The sequence below is a fragment of the Perognathus longimembris genome, chromosome 1 (genome assembly GCF_023159225.1).
Source record: "Perognathus longimembris pacificus isolate PPM17 chromosome 1, ASM2315922v1, whole genome shotgun sequence".
NCBI lineage: Eukaryota > Metazoa > Chordata > Mammalia > Rodentia > Heteromyidae > Perognathus > Perognathus longimembris.
Genome location: NC_063161.1, coordinates 67,552,150 through 67,568,416, shown reverse-complemented (window position 1 = coordinate 67,568,416; position 16,267 = coordinate 67,552,150). Strand labels below are relative to the sequence as shown.

Sequence of the window (16,267 nt, the reverse complement as noted above, 5' to 3'; positions counted from 1 at the left end):
AATAGTGACATGACAAACTAATCCTTTTCCTGTCTTAGAAATTGTCCTGTCTTAGCATTATAGTTAAGAATATAAATAATCAGCCGAGTGTTAGTGGCTCACACCTGTAATCCTGAGATCTGAGGATCACAGTTCAAAGCCAATTCCAGCAGGAAAATCTATAAAAAAAAAAAAAAAAAAAGCTCCAGATCCTGAGTCCAGGCTCTTTTACCTGCATACACACACACATACACACTCAGACATATCTTTTCCCCCCTCCCCTGAAGGTAACTAGACTAATTGCAAGTTGCCTTTCGAGAAGCTCGACCTCAGCCAGAAACTTGCAGTGTGCTGGAGACAATCAAATGGGCAATCACTCTTCAAAAGCTCAGTGTCTTTCAGAATAAACTGGGCTTTCTATAGAAATAAATTAACTTACAAAGAAAATTTCTATAGGCTGGTATAATACCAGTGGTAAGTTTTGGGGTGTGTGTGTGTGTGTGTGTGTGTGTGTGCCAACCCTGGGGCTTGAACTCAGGGCCTGGGCCCTTGCAATTAGTGTAGCTTTTTTGTTCAAGGCAAGCTAGTACTCTACCACTTGAGCCACAGCTTCTTTTCTGGCCTTATGGTAATTAATTGGATATAAGAATCTCACAGGAGACTGAGATCTGAGGATCAGAGCTCAGAGCAGATCTGAGAAGCTAGCATTACAGGAGCCATTGGTAGTTCTTCAAACATCTTCCCCAACCTGTGGTGGCCTGCAGGAAGCTTAGCATTCCCAGTGATCGGATGGCATAGCACTTACACAACATGTCTCACACAGATGCCAGTCTCGGTAGCTCAGACCGTCGTCCAGAAGGAAAATGGCCTTCAGCACTCCAGGAAGATGCTGCACATTGGGGATCCCAGTGTGAGGAAGACCGCAGTGTCACTGCTGAGGAATCTGTCTCGGAATCTTTCTCTGCAGAATGACATTGGTAAGTCACTAAAAGCGTCTGCACGTAGTGGCGCACACCTGTAATCCTAGCTACTCTGGAGGCTGAGATCTGAAGATCCTGATTTAAAACCAGCCTGGGCAGGAAATCCAGTGAGATTCTTTTTTTTTTTTTGCCAGTCCTGGGCCTTGGACTCATGGCCTGAGCACTGTCCCTAGCTTCCTTTTGCTCAAGGCTAGCACTCTGCCGCTTGAGCCACAGCGCCACTTCCGGCCGTTTTCTGTATATGTGGTGCTGGGGAATTGAACCCAGGGCCTCATGTATACGAGGCAAGCTCTCTTGCCACTAGGCCATATCCCCAGCCCCAGTGAGATTCTTATCTCCAGTTAGCCAACAAAAAGTGGAAATCTCTCTCTCTTTCTCACACACACACACACACACACACACACAATATATTTTTCTTTGTGTTCATTAAACAACTGTGTATCTTTTGTGTGTATGTCTGTTGGACTTGAACTCAGGGCCAGGGCTGTCTCTGAGCTTTTTCACTTAAGGCTAGCACTCTACCACTTTGAACCACACCGCTCACTTTGGTTTCCTGGTGGTTAATTGGAGATAAAGGTCTCACAGAGACTATGCTGGCTTTGAACTGTGATCCTCAGATCTCAGCTTCTGTGTATCTCTTTTGAAGTACTCTTTATCAAGTATATATTGGGATCTAATGGAGAATTTTTTCTTTATTTTGTAGCCAAAGAAACGCTCCCTGACCTGGTTTCCATCATTCCTGACACAGTTCCGAGTACCGATCTTCTCATCGAAACTACAGCCTCTGCCTGTTACACATTGAACAATATAGTCCAAAACAGTTACCAGAATGCTCGAGACCTCCTAAACACTGGAGGTCTGCAGAAAATTATGGCCATTAGCTCAAGCGATGCGTAAGTCCTTTAATATCTGCCTATCCCTGTCTCTTTTCTTCCCCCCCACCCAATGTTGATCAAACAATTGTGAGTACCCCCTTCATTTAGTACCATGACAACATGGGCACAAATATATACAATGTTAGGCTAGGCTATCTGGTTTGGTCCTTGGTGATCACTCAAGGGAAAGAGCAGTATCAACCAAGCCACACTGCCAGCCATTCTGTGCATTTTCTCTGTGCATGCGTGTGTGTGTGTGTGTGTGTGTGTGTGTGTGTGTGTATGTGTGTGTGTATGCTCTAGTACTAGGGCTTGTACTAAGGGCCTCAACCTTTTGCTTGGCTTTTTTCACTCAAGGTTGGTGTTCTACCACTTAAGCCACTGCTCCACTTCTGACTTTCTGGTGGTCAATTAGAGATAAGAATCTCCTGGACTTTCCTTCATGGGATGGCTTCAAACAAGCATCCTTAGCAATCAGCCTCCTGAGTAGTGAGGCTCACACTCTTCTAAAATGACAAGATAGGGTCCAACTCTCTCCCTTGTTTTGGTAGTGCGTGGCCAGGAGTATGGAATGCCCTTTCATTCATTCACGCCTGTGTTAGCTCATGTCCTACCCACTGGCCTACGAGGAGCTGGGACAGCACAGAGCTGTGACTGACGTGATGATGCCCTACCATATTGCTCTCAAGTTCCTCCTTCCCTCTTCCTTCCATTCCCCAGATGGTGAGACTAGGATAATCCAGTGTGAATGAGTCAGACCACATTCCTGTTTTGTTTAGGGCCACTAGAAAATTTAGTATTGCCTTCTCCTACAACTCCGGTTGTTCTGACATGTCACAGGTTACTCTGATAAATAACCAGCTATTCATTCAAATGAGTTTCAAAGTCGGTGGCCTTCACCCTTCATGTTAGTAGACAGGTGTGTGCTGTCATGCAGGAGGTTCATGCACCACCACCCTCTCCTCAGAGGCCTCTGTGCAGTCCCCTGGGGACCAGACCCACATCCAGAGCTAGGTGATTAAACTACTACACAGGCTGAGGTCCAGAGGACTGATGTTCAAAGTCAGTTGGAGCAGAAAAGTCCACGAGACTCCAAACTCCAAAATAAGTAGCAAAAATCCCAGGCTGAAGGTGTGGCTGAGCAAAGTAGCCGAACAAGCACCAGGTGCTGAGCTCAAATCTTCATACCAGCCAAAAAACAGAGACTGAGAGAAGGCCCCAAGTCCTCACTGATCCTGGGGTATCCTCTTCCTTTCAGCCACACCCCCAACAAGGCCAGCAAAGCTGCTTCTGTCCTCCTCTACGGCCTGTGGGCACACACGGACCTCCACAGCGCCTACAAGAAGGTAAGTGCTGGTGCCAGCGGGGTGGAGGGGCATCGCCCTGTGCCTCTCATGGCGAGGGCTTCTAACCTTTCACATGTCTGTCTGCTTCTCCCCAAGGCTCAGTTTAAGAAGACAGACTTTGTCAACAGCCGGACAGCCAAAGCCTACCACTCCCTTAAAGACTGAGGAAAAAGAAAACAGATTCAGGAATGTTCTCTCACTGTGCTCAACGATGAAAAAAGCCCCAAAGGATAACACCTATTTTTCTACTGCCCAGCTGAAGAAATATCAAAAACAAAAAACATGTCTTTGTTTCTATCCTTTTCTACTTCCATGGCTTCCAGAATCCAGAAAACAGAGTAAGAACAACACAAATTTGTTAGCTTAACAGACTCTCCTGCAAGTTTGTCACCCAACATATTTTAGCAATAAGATTTATTCTGTCATTATAGCCAGTGGTCTTTTGAACTCAGGACCTGGATGCTATCCCTGAGCTTTTGTGCTCAAGGATAGTGCTCTACAACCTAAGCCACAGTTCCACTTCTGGCTTTTTAATGGTTAATTGGAGATCAGAGTCTCATAGACTTTCCTGAAAAGGCTGGCTTTGAACTGCAATTCGCAGATCTCAACCTTCTGAATAATTATAGGCTGAATCACTGGCACCCAGTAAGTTTCTTGTCTTTTGACAGCAATTTATCTGCACAATCTCTCACCTTTGATCCACAAATATATTGTCCTGTCATGTCAAAACAATAGAAATATTTGCAGAATTTTCCAGAAGAAAGTAAAAATGGCAAAACTATCTACTTTGTAAGCCTGTTTTTATCCCCTGGGTAAGTGTTCCCTCCTCCTGTGCTGATTTTGAGTACACCCATGATGATAAGAAATTAATTTCTTTTTTTCTGTGTGTGTGTGTGTATGTGTGTATGCACACCCATGCATATACCAATACTGAGCTTGAACTTAGGATCTGGGTTTTGTTCCTTAGCTTTTTTGCTCAAGGCTGGTGCTTTACCACTTACAGCTTTTCTTGGTGGTTAATTGGTAATAAGAGCCTCTCAGACTTTCCTACGTGGACTGGTATTGAACTTTGATCCTCAGATCCCAGTCTCTTCAGTAGCTAGGCGTGAGCCACCAGCACCTAGCTCAAGTAGTAAATCTAAGTTTAGGAAATTCAAGTGACAGAAGTCACATTGAGGAAGAGCATGTGGTGCAGGCACCACAAAAATGAGTGTGAGGCACTTTTTCATCATCCAGAGAAGCAAGCCTGCTTTAAATACTATTCCAGCTGGGCTAGGATTAAAACCTCATAAATAATCAGTCCTCCCACTTCTGATTCTGTTACATTTTGCTTCTTTAAAGTTTCACAGTGTGGGAAGTAGCAATGTGGCTCCATTGTAGAGCACCAGCCTTGAGTGAAAAAGCCAAGTGAGGGGGTGAGACCCCCCAGTCCACATCTGCACTGGCCCTCTGAAGAGTACCAGTTTGTCAGGAACAGAAGGAAAAATCCTGCTCCTTTTGGCAGTTGAAAAAAAAAAAAAGAAGAAGAAATAGAGAATAAATTCCCATTTCTAGTTTACATGTGTACTTAAGTCTTTATTATCTATCTTTGAAACTTAAAAATGTTTTCAATTTAAAAAAATCTCAATATAGACAACTTAGGTTACTAATAACTCAGGTCAAAATAAAAGTATTCAGATGTCAGTTTTTTATACTTGATCTTAGCCAAAAGGCCGAGAAGCAATAGATGTCAGTTTTTTAAGCACAGGAGAATTTATCTCTTTTAAATAGCCATGTAGAATTTATTCCTCCAGATAAGTGGTGTATTTCTAATTATTTCTGTAGTTTTTGTTTGTTTGTTGCCTTGTTTCTTTCTTTTTAGTGTCTGAGGTTTGTTGTTATTTTGGTTTGATTTTTTTTGTACCAGTCCTAAGGCTTGAACTCAGGGGTTGAGTGCTGGCCCTAAGCTTTTTTGCTCAAGGGTAGTGCTCTACCACTTGAGTCACAGCTCTATCCACTTCCAGATTTTTGCTGGTTAATTGGACAAAACTGTCTCATGGATTCTTCTGCTTAGGCTGGCCTAAAACTGCAATCCCAAAATTTCAGTCACCTGAATATCCAGATCATCTGGCTGGTCTTCTCATTTATCTGCGCTGAGCTCCAAAGGGCTGTTCCATGCAAAAATTCTAAATGGCTCTGTGCCTATAATAACTACTCAGGAGGCTGAGAGCTGAGGATTCCAGTTTGAAGCCAGCCAGAGGAAGACAAATTTAAGAGATTCTTATCTCCAAGTTGTCCAGCAAAAGCCAGAAATGAAGCTGTTTTTCGCAAGTGCCATCCTTGAGCAAAAAGCTAAGCAAGAGCACAAGGCTTTGAATTCAGTCCCCACTAGTGGCACATGCACACACAAATCAAAGTGGCATCTGGAATGTGGGAAGTTGCTGCGTCTCTGTTCCTGGAAGGATTTCTTTACACCTGGTAGAAATAACTAGCAGGCTGGGTTATCTGACCAGAGGAAGAGAGGATTAACATGTCAAGTGAGAGAATAAGCAGAGTGGACAAACCCCTTCAAAACCCATTGAATCAACTTCTAAAAGCAGTTTTTTAAGAAGAAAATGGTATGTTTATAGGTTCACATATAAATAATGAGATTTCCCCTAAACATGTCCATGGTGAGCAGAAGCGTGGGAATGGAGAGGGCACACAAGAGATGCCCCACTACAGAAGCACGGGCTCACAGGGAGCCTGAAGGCATCTGGTCAAGCCAGCTTCAAGTATCTTGTGTCAAAAAACCCTCAGTCTGGGGCTGGGGATATAGCCTAGTGGCAAGAATGCCTGCCTCGGATACACGAGGCCCTAGGTTCGATTCCCCAGCACCACATATACAGAAAACGGCCAGAAGCGGCGCTGTGGCTCAAGTGGCTGAGTGCTAGCCTTGAGCGGGAAGAAGCCAGGGACAGTGCTCAGGCCCTGAGTCCAAGGCCCAGGACTGGCCAAAAAAACAAACAAAAAAAAAAAAAACAAAAAACCCTCAGTCTGTATTAATGTGGTGGCAGAATCACATAGTGCTTTGTTCAGATAATGCCAGCCTGGTGGAGAATAGGTCCAAAGTGAGATGTAAGAAAGGTTACTTTCAAGTATTTGTTGTGGGAGAGAAAATAAAAAAGAGAAACAGCAAAGTAAACCTCTGATCTAAAGTTCACACTTTAGATTATAATGGAGCTGTCAGTTATGAAAGTTTAAGGCCTTTAAGAAAAACCTGCCTTCTTGCGATGATGCCATGTACAGGAGAAGTCAAAATGCTTTTGGCTTGAGAGCTGTTCAAACCATGAGCAAAAGGGAGAACATTATAAAGCTAGGAAACTGTGGAACATTGAGCACCAGTAGCACTCATGCCTGTAATCCTAGTTACTCGAGAAGCTAAGATCTGAGATCAAAGCCAGCTTGGGCAGATAAACGCAAAAGACTTTTATAGTTGAATTAACTAGCAAAAAGCTGGAAGTGGAGCTCTGGCTTAAGTGGTTGAACATTAACCTTGAATGAAAAAGCTAAGAGAAAATGCAAGCCCCAGTGTACACACACACACATTCAAATTCTGACTTCTCTCTTATTAATAATCTTACTGTCACCGACCCTCAGTTTTCCTTATCTATTATACATGAATGATGGGAACTTTTTCCTCATTGAGTTGTGATGATTAACTTTTAATAAACAAACACCCACAGCACACCCTGTGTGTGTACTCAATAAATGCTAAATTATTTAGAGTTCCTTGGCTTGGATATCTTTGTGGTTTTTTTTTTCTTTCTTTCTTTGTTTATTTATTTATATATTTATTGTAAAGGTGACAGGATTTACAATTACATAAGTAAGCTAATGAGTACATTTCTTTCTTTTTTTTTTTTTGCCAGTCCTGGGGCTTAGACTCAGGGCCTGAGCACTGTCCCTGGCTTCTTTTTGCTCAAGGCTAGCACTCTGCCACTTGAGCCACAGCGCCACTTCTGGCCATTTTCTGTATATGTGCTGCTGGGGAATCGAACCCAGGGCCTCATGTATATGAGGCAGGCACTCTTGCCACTAGGCCATATCCCCAGCCCAGTACATTTCTTTTTAAACACTGTTACCCCACCATATTTTCTGCTGCTTAGCCTTCCCTTCTCCCCTCCCCAAAGTTGTATAGTTCATTTCCAACATAGTGTCATCTTCCTTTTTAAATGTATGTATTTGGGATTAAACTCGGTGCTTGGGTATTATCCCTTAGCCTTTTCATTCAAAGCTAACACTTTACCACCTGAGTCATAGCTCTACCTTTGGCTGTTTGGTGGTTAATTGGAGATAAGATTCTCATGGACTTTGCTTTGCATTGTGTGTATATAACTCATTTTATTTGTTGATTCATCAGTGGATGGAGACCTAAGATGATTCTGTAGTTTCAATATTGTGAATAGTGTGGTATATACTGTATATGTGGGCATGTATACTGGCATTTGAACTTAGAGCCTCATACTCGGTTTGCTTGCTCTGTTGACTCTCTACCACTTGAGACATGCTTCTAGCCCTGCTTTTTAATGATGTTTTTGGAAATGTGGAGTAGTTGGATTTTGGAGAAATTATATTTTTTCGTTTTTTTCTCCCTCATGTCTTGTTTGTACCTGGTGATTTAACCTTTATATCCAAGTGGAAGTTTTTTTATATATAATGTTGAAAATGTTCAGATATACTCCAAGATTCAGTTTTACCTATAAATCTGAATTTACTGCAAGATAATGCTAATGTATGTTTTAAGAAATACAGTTTGCTTAAAGTTAGATGTGGTGGCACATGCCTGTAATCATAGCACTCAGGAGGCAGAGACAAGAGGATTTTGAATTCATAAACAGCTTGGACTACAGAGTAAGACTTTTTTTTCATATGTGCAAGTAAACTTTATGAACAATATTCTTTGTTAGCGCTCTCTACTCTGGTTGCTGCTCACCACACAATCTGAGCCTGTTTTAAGAGTTCTTTTTTAAAAAAGGATTTACATTCACAAGGCTTTTATCCTGTTTGGGTTCTCCAATGCAAACTGAGTTTTCTTCCAGGTGAAAGACATTCCACATCTATTACATTCCTAACCTGTGTGAATTCTCTTAGGCCTGCTAAAGTGTGAATTTTGGTTGAAAGACTTTCTATATTTACCAGGTTTCTCACCTGTGTGAATTCTATTATCCATACCAAGGTCTGTCCACATTTGTTGCATTCATAAGGTTTCTCTCCTGTGTGTTCTCTGATGAACATGAAGGTCTATCTGACTTCTGGGTGAAAGAACTTCCTCATTTGTTACATTCGAACTTGCCACTGTTTGCGGCAGCATTGAAAATCTGAACTGCCTGGTCCGTCGTTCATCCTCCAGGCTGGGAATCGGCTGAAATAATCCCAGGGTATGGAAGACACCGGAAATCTAGGCCATACCAGTAATGATAATATTCTCCCATGAGCTCCCGTGGACCTTGGACACACCATAGATGGTCCTGGGTCTCTGAATACAGAGGTCTGGGGTTGGGTTCCAGGGAGAGGTAGGTCCAAACGCCCCAATTGTACTGGGCACAAACAATCATAGATGGTGTTCTGCTGCCACGTCTAGAATGTTATGCAATCCAGTTATAGTCACAGCCCTGGCCAGGTACACGTTTGCTTCTCACACAGCGCTGAGTAAGGCGCTGTAGTGCAACAGCCAGGTGAAGTGGTTGCTGACCACCATCTCACGAAGGTGCTTGTAGTCCAAGATGTCAGTGTAGACAAACGGGCCACTGTGGAAAACCTGAGCAGGGGGTTTCTTTATGTCTGATAAAATCACATTGTCCTTCCCTAATCGTCTCCTGAGGAGGTTGGCGAGCCCCATTCCCAGCTGGCCGAGACCCCCTGTAATCAAGACCTGTGGAAGGTCTGCTTCAGAGAAAGAGGTGGAGTGGAAGCTGGCACCTGCTGGAATTTGCCAGGGGAAGATACCCAGAAACCGGGAGGGCAGGACAGTGCTCAGGCCTGGACAGGCTGGGCGCAGACACAACATCCTCAAGATCTGCATTTGCTCCTCAGATGTCCTGCAGGCACAGCCGCCCCAGGACGCGGAGCCGGGGCACAGGAGCCGGGACTCATAGTTCTTGACTTCCCTTTTTGTTTCTGTATTCTCTAAGCGTTGGGAGAGGGAGTGGGGTGGGGGGAGGGAGAGGGAGAGAGACTATCTTTGTGTTTTTAATCCCTCTCGTGTGTGTGTGTGTGTGTGTGTGTGTGTGTGTGTGTGTGTGTGTGTGTGTATTATGGCTTGAAATCAGGCCCTGCAGCTCTCCACTTTTGATTTTGTTCAAGGCTGGTGCTTTCCCACTTGAGCTGCACCTCTACACCTTGAGATATGAGTCTAAAGAATTTGTCTGCTCAACCTGGCAGACAACTAGGATCCTCAGATCTCAGCCTATGGAGTTAGGATTACAAGCGTGAGCCACAAGTGCCCAGCTCTTTTTGATTTCTTTTTGAAAATATACCAGTCCAGCCAGGTGCCAATGGCTCACACCTATAATCCTAGCTACTCAGGAGGGTGAGATCTAAGGATCACAGCTTGAAGGTAGCCTGGGAAGGAAAGCCCATGGGACTTTTGTCTTCAATTAAGTAGCAAGAAAGCTGGAAGTAGAGGTGAGGCTCAAATGGTAGAGAGCTAGCCTTGAGCTAAAGAAACTCAGAGACAGTGCCTAGGCCCTGAGTTCAAGCCCTGGGACTGGCACAAAAATAAAAATAAGTATTATTCATACACAAATGTACCCCTGGTTCTCTTACAAGCCCCAGTCTCCCTGATTGCACATATAAACACACTACATGAACACATCCTCAGAGGCCAGGTAGAGGTAAAGAAAGGAAAGAAATCACAGACAAGATATTCTGAATGTCTATTTAGCAGAATGCCCTTGTGAATATCTGGTTTGGTTTTAGGTTTGTTTTCCCTTTTACTTTCATGCCAGAACTGGTTCTGAAATTTTTTGCATAAGTTTGGTGCTCTACCATTTGAACCACACCTCTACTTTTTGCTTTTGGATGGTTAATTGGCACTAAGAGTCTCAGGGGCTTTCTTGTCTGGACTGGCTTTGAACCAGGATCCTCAGATTTCAGCCTCCTGAGTAGCTAGGATTGCAGGCGTGAGCCACCGGGACCCAGCTTTTAACTGCAAGAAATCCCAAGGCCCTGATGCTCCAGCGCAGGGCAGAGCACTGCTGTTCACAAAGCTCTTCTCACAGTCAGTGGCTTTGGTCTGAACTCTGGAAGCTTCTGAGTCTGGTATGAACATCTCAACCAACTGGGATCGAGGTGCTAGGAAAAGCAGATAAAAAGTTGTTTATCAGCTCCCCAATTCAGGTCTTGTCTATTAATAAACTTCATCTCAGCTAGTTCTGAACAATCTTATGAAGTCCACAAAGCAGTCATTTCAGTAGGTTGAGAACCAAGCAGATTAAGGACTAGACATGCTGTCCTCTGCACACCTGGAGTGAGGCTGAGCAATAGGTTGCTGACTGTACAAGTAGTCATGAGCCCACAGACACAGGCTGGGGCAGTAGCGCGCATTCCTGCATCGGGTGGGTCAAGCTGCCCGTAAATCTCAACTCAGTGAACAATTCTATCAGGAGCCTGAATTTTATCTATATGCTGCTAATTCTGTGTCTGGCAAACGAGCAAACAAGTCCAAATGCTGCTTTTTTGCTAAAACTCTACAAGGGTTATTTTTTCTACAACTAATCCTCAGGTGGTTTTATTTCTTGGACTGTGTAGATAAAAGTTGAAGGTTGCCCTTTTTTGTGTATGTACTGGGAATAGAACTCGGAATCTCGGGGCTGGGAATAAGGCCTAGTGGCAAGAGTGCTTGCCTCGTATACATGAGGCCCTGGGTTTGATTCCTCAGCACCACATATACAGAAAATGGCCAGAAGTGGCGCTGTGGCTCAAGTGGCAGAGTGCTAGCCTTGAGCAAAAAAGAAGCCAGGGACAGTGCTCAGGCCCTGAGTTCACGGCCTAAGACTGCCCCCCCCGCCCCCCCCCCAAAAAAAAGAACTCCAAATCTCATGCTCTTGCTTGGCTTTTTCCACTCAAGGCTAGTGCTCTACCATCTTGAGCCACAGCTCCGCTTTCGGATTTTTGCTGGTTAATTAGAGAGAAAACTCTCATGGACTGTTCTGCCCCAGCTGGCTTTGAACCACAATCTTCAGATCTCAGCCTCCTAAGTAGCTAGGATTACAGGTGTGAGCCACTGGCGTCCACTGCATTTCTTTCTCTCTCTTTTTTTTTCTTCAACTTTGGGGCTTGAAGTTAAGGCTAGGGCTCGGTCCTTGAGCTCTTTGGCTCCGGCTAGTGCTCTACCACTTTGAGCCACAGCGCTACTTCTTGTTTCCCGGTAGTTCATCGGAGACTACAGGCGTAAGGTACCAGTGCCTGGCTGGGTTTCTATTTTTAATTACATATTTTAGTATCAATATATAGCAGTGAACTTTTGGTCCTGGAGCTGAGGCCAGTGAAAAGCAACACTGAGTCACTGAGTCACTTCACTGTGGTAGACTGTGTCCTTTATGTCACTTGAGAAATAGAAATGAACCATGATTATAAGCTGAGTGTTAAAAAGTTCTAGACCCTTCTAGACATCTATAATTGATATAAAAATAAGGAACCACTAGGTGCCAATCGTTCATACCTGTAATCCTAGCTACTCAGGAGGCCGAGATCTAAGGATCACAGTTTGAAGCCAACCTGGGCAGGAAAGTCCAAAAGACTCCCATCTCCAATTAACCACCAAAAAGCTGGATGTGGAGCTGTGGGCGCTGGCTTTGATCAAAAAAGCTCAGGGAGGGGCTGGGGATATCGCCTAGTGGCAAGAGTGCTTGCCTCGTATACGAGAGGCCCTGAGTTCAAATGGCCAGAAGTGGCGCTGTGGCTCAAGTGGCAGAGTGCTAGCCTTGAGCAAAAAGAAGCCAGGGATAGTGCTCAGGCCCTGAGTCCAAGGCCCACGACTGGCAAAAAAAAAAAAAAAAAATACTGATCCTCTCATCTATTTGACAAACACGTTGGGCTGGGCATATGGCCTAGTGGCAAGAGTGCTTGCCTTGCATACATGAAGCCCTAGGTTCGATTCCTCAGTACCACATATATAGAAAATGGCCAGGAGTGCCGCTGTGGCTCAAGTGGCAGAGTGCTAGCCTTGAGCAAAAAGAAGCCAGGGACAGTGCTCAGGCCCTGAGTCCAAGTCCCAGGAGTGGCCAAAAAAAAAGCTCAGGGACAGCACCCAGGCCCTCAGTTCAAGCCTCAGTAACTACACAGGCACACACGCATGTGCGCGCACACACACACACACACACACACACACACTGGGATGAAAAGAAGCAAGGGATTTTTAAGACATCTTCACTGTTAGCAACAAGTTAAACAAGAATTAAGGACATGTAAAAACCCCAGCCCATAAAATTAAAACAAAACAAAAACAAAAAAACAGCCTAAGGGCTGGGGATATGGCCTAGTGGCAAGAGTGCCTGCCTCATATACATGAGGCCCTGGGTTCGATTCCCCAGCACCACATATACAGAAAATGGCCAGAAGTGGCGCTGTGGCTCAAGTGGCAGAGTGCTAGCCTTGAGCAAGAAGAAGCCAGGGACAGTGCTCAGGCCCTGAGTCCAAGCCCCAGGACTGGCCAAAACAAAAAAAAAAAAACAAAAAAAACAGCCTAAGATAAAGATGACCTTATAAAAATGGGGGAAGTTCCAACATTTAGAAAATGAACAAAATATTTTTCTTAGCAACTTTTGTTCTTTTACTCTTTGGTCTAATTGGGGATTTTTGAAGTCTTAATTTAAGAAGTAAAAGTAATCTATTTTAGTGGTATTGCTTTAAAAAAGCTCTATATAAGAAGTTTGTGTGATTATGGGAAGTAGCAAGTCCCATTTCTTTTGGTGACTCCGTACCTAAAGTACCCTACTTCCTCATCTCATTTAATTTCCCATGTATTATTTTTGATAGTTCACTTGCATTTCAGTAAGAAAAGTCGAGCCTGGCATGGTGACTCATGCCTGTAATACTAACTACTCAGGAGGCTGAGGTTTGGTAATTGTTCAAAATCAAAGAGATTCTTATGTCTATTTAACCAGAAAAAAGCTGGAAGTGAAAGTGTGGCTCAACGTCACCTTTAGTGTAAAAGCTAAATGAGAGCCCCAAGTTTAAGACACAGTAGTGGCAAAGAAAAAAATCAAACAAGTAAAAATTCAGTCTCTTGAATCCATTAGATGTGTTCAAAAAACACATATACTGACTAGTGATTGTGTGTGTGTGTGTGTGTGTGTGTGAGAGAGAGAGAGAGAGAGAGAGAGAGAGAGAAAGGGAGGGAGAGAGAAAAGGAGGGAGAGAGAGAAAGAGTGCATCTTAGGGCTTGAAAACTCAGGCTGGGCACTGTCCCTAATCTTAATTTTTCCTCAAGACTAGCACTCTGTCACTGAAACTGTGGCTCCACTTCCAGCTGTGGCCACCACCATAGCTGCCTCCTCCTCCTCCGCCTTACCCCCTCCTTCTCCTCCCCTCCTCTCTCTCCTGTCCCTTCTCCCCACCCCCTCATTTATTAGAGATACAAACAGGTGTGAACTGCCAGTAGCAAGCATTTTTAAACTTAACACAAGGAGGACGGTTTTTTATTTGTGTCATTATTTCTATGATACTTTGTTAGTCTTTACAGGGATATAATGTTACTTAAAACTAAGGGAAGCAGATTCATAATCCCTGGATAACAGAAATGTGAAATCAAGGGCCAAAGAGTCATCTCTGATTTGATAATATGCTGGGTCCAGCCCTGGATATGAAGCCAGGGAGCAAGTTTCATTTACTTCTCCACAGCCTACTGAAGCCTCGGGTGACCTCTGTCCTTTCCCACACATCATCTCTCTAAGAGTGATAGGGTTTGTGAAATCCGTGCTCTTTATTGTTGCCTAGTTTCCTAACCCAACCTCTTGCAACATTTTATTACCTTCCTTAGATGGTGTAAATTCCTTACTCAGACTACATATCTTCCCGCCCACCAAATAAGACTCAATTCATCTCCGTCCTACCTCATTGGAGTTAATTGAATTCCATAAGAGTGCACACATGTGCGTGCACATGCACACACACATTTTCAATTCATATATTTTTGTATGTGCTGGTTCTGGGACTTGAACTCAAGGCTCCCTGCTCCCACTTGCCTTATTGCACTCAAGGCTGGTGCTCTGCCACTTTAGCCACACCTCCTCTTCTGGCTTTCTGTTGGTTAATTGGAGTCAAGTCTCTCACCAATTTGTCTGCCTAGGTTGGCTTTGAACCTTGATTCTCAGATCTCAGCCTCATGAGTTGCTAGGATCGCAAATATGAACACCCACGCCCCACTGAATTGGGAAATTTCTGAAGAGAATTTAAAAAGTGAAAGCAAACAGTTAATTCATGAACATTAAAAACAAAGAAAATAGAATCATTTGGTTTTATCAGATGCAGCAGAAGATGAGGACTCAGAACTGTGCCACTGATGGAAGGCTTAATTACAAAGCAGCAGAAGGCAATCCTTGTCATGGTAGTCAGATGTGAAGTGTTCCCAAAAGAACAGTGACAAACAATTTTGAATCTCTCAGGCACATAGCAAGAAAATTCCTCTCCTTGAATACTTACTGTGAACAAGTAAGTGTCCTTCTTTTCCTTTTGGCCTTTTGCACACCAAGCCTGATTTCCTTGTGCTGGGCCTCTGGCTCTGCATCAACATTTACTAGCCTTCTAAATGTAAGAATCATCCGAGGGAGTGTTTTCTGATCTGCTTCTGCTTAGGCTGGTAGGAAAGGCACAGGTAATTATTAACGACGGTGGGTGTGTGCTCTAAGCTGAGCTCTCTGCTGATAACCTGAGTCTTAAAGCTGCCCAACATGGTTCAAGGCCATTTCTAGCAGTTAGAGGCGGGCAGCCTGGCCCTGCTCCCAGGAGCCTCGCCTCGAGTGTGGAGGAGAGGAGGGCATATCCAGCCTCAACTAGGGGCTGAAGAATACTCCGGTCTTTCTGCTCAGAATCACGGAGAGAGAAGGTCTCTTTCAGTGGAGGCCAGCACTCATGAAGAACAGTAGATAGAGCTCCTCAGAGGTGTTGCAGGGTAGAGCCATTCAGAGTACACAAACTTGGCCAACCTCTACATGTTCGTGTTGTCAATTCAGTCCTGCCAACAGCTTCGAGAAGTAGAGGCTATTGTCTGCATATTTTTCTATGAAAAAGCTGGAAACTCAAAATGTCTTAAGCCATTTCTTTCAGCCAGAAAGAAATGGACCTGAGCCCAGCCTGGTGGCAGATGCCTGTAATCCAGCACTCAAGAATAGGCGAGGTGAAATAAAACTGGCTTTTGAGGGCTGGGAATATGGCCTAGTGGCAAGAGTGCTTGCCTCCTACACATGAAGCTCTGGGTTCGATTCCCAAGCACCACATATATGGAAAACGGCCAGAAGGGGCGCTGTGGCTCAGGTGGCAGAGTGCTAGCCTTGAGTGGGAAGAAGCCAGGGATGGTGCTCAGGCCCTGAGTCCAAGGCTCAGGACTGGCAAAACAAAAACAAAAAAAAACTGGCTTTTGAAATGACTTATACTAATTTACATTGTTTACCAAACTGTAGTGCTTTAAGAACACTACCTAAAAAGCAAAATAAACTTGGTTTACATTTATTTTCCAAAAAAAGAATAGGAGAAGCAAAGGGCTGGGAGTGTGGCTTAGTGGTAGAGTGCTTGCCTGGCATGCACGAAGCCCTGAGTTTGATTCCTCAGCACCACATAAACAGAAGAAGCTATAAGTGGTGCTGTGGCTCAAGAAGTAGAGTGCTAGCCTTGAGCAAAACAAAGCCAGGGACAGTGCCCAGGCCCTGAGTTCAAGCCCCACAAATAGGAGAGGTGGGAGTGTCTTGCTGCCGCCAAGGCTGCCCTGAGTTACCCAATGAGACTGCTGAAGAAGAGGAAAAGGAAGAGGAGGAAGGAAGGAAGGGAGGGAGGGAGGGAGGGAGGGAGATGAGATGCTATCTACGCCTGTGTCTTCAAGTGCCTTTGTGATCCTCTGCTTCCACTCATC

At 44.3% G+C, this 16,267-nt stretch overlaps 1 protein-coding gene and 1 pseudogene across 1 annotated transcript in view; one reads left to right on the top strand and one right to left on the bottom strand.

Moving 5' to 3' along the window:
• Positions 1 to 3,346, top strand: part of Pkp2 (plakophilin 2) — a 65,203-nt gene extending 61,857 nt beyond the window's left edge. Inside the window, exons 10-13 of the mRNA XM_048367132.1 lie at positions 803 to 956; positions 1,663 to 1,852; positions 3,093 to 3,180; positions 3,277 to 3,346. Coding sequence (XP_048223089.1) covers positions 803 to 956; positions 1,663 to 1,852; positions 3,093 to 3,180; positions 3,277 to 3,345 — 501 coding nt within the window. The 3' untranslated portion in view covers position 3,346. The remainder of the gene's footprint in view (positions 1 to 802; positions 957 to 1,662; positions 1,853 to 3,092; positions 3,181 to 3,276) is intronic.
• A 5,125-nt stretch (positions 3,347 to 8,471) lies between these two features.
• On the bottom strand, positions 8,472 to 9,235 carry LOC125350060 (annotated as a pseudogene).
• Between the last annotated feature and the right edge of the window lie 7,032 nt (positions 9,236 to 16,267).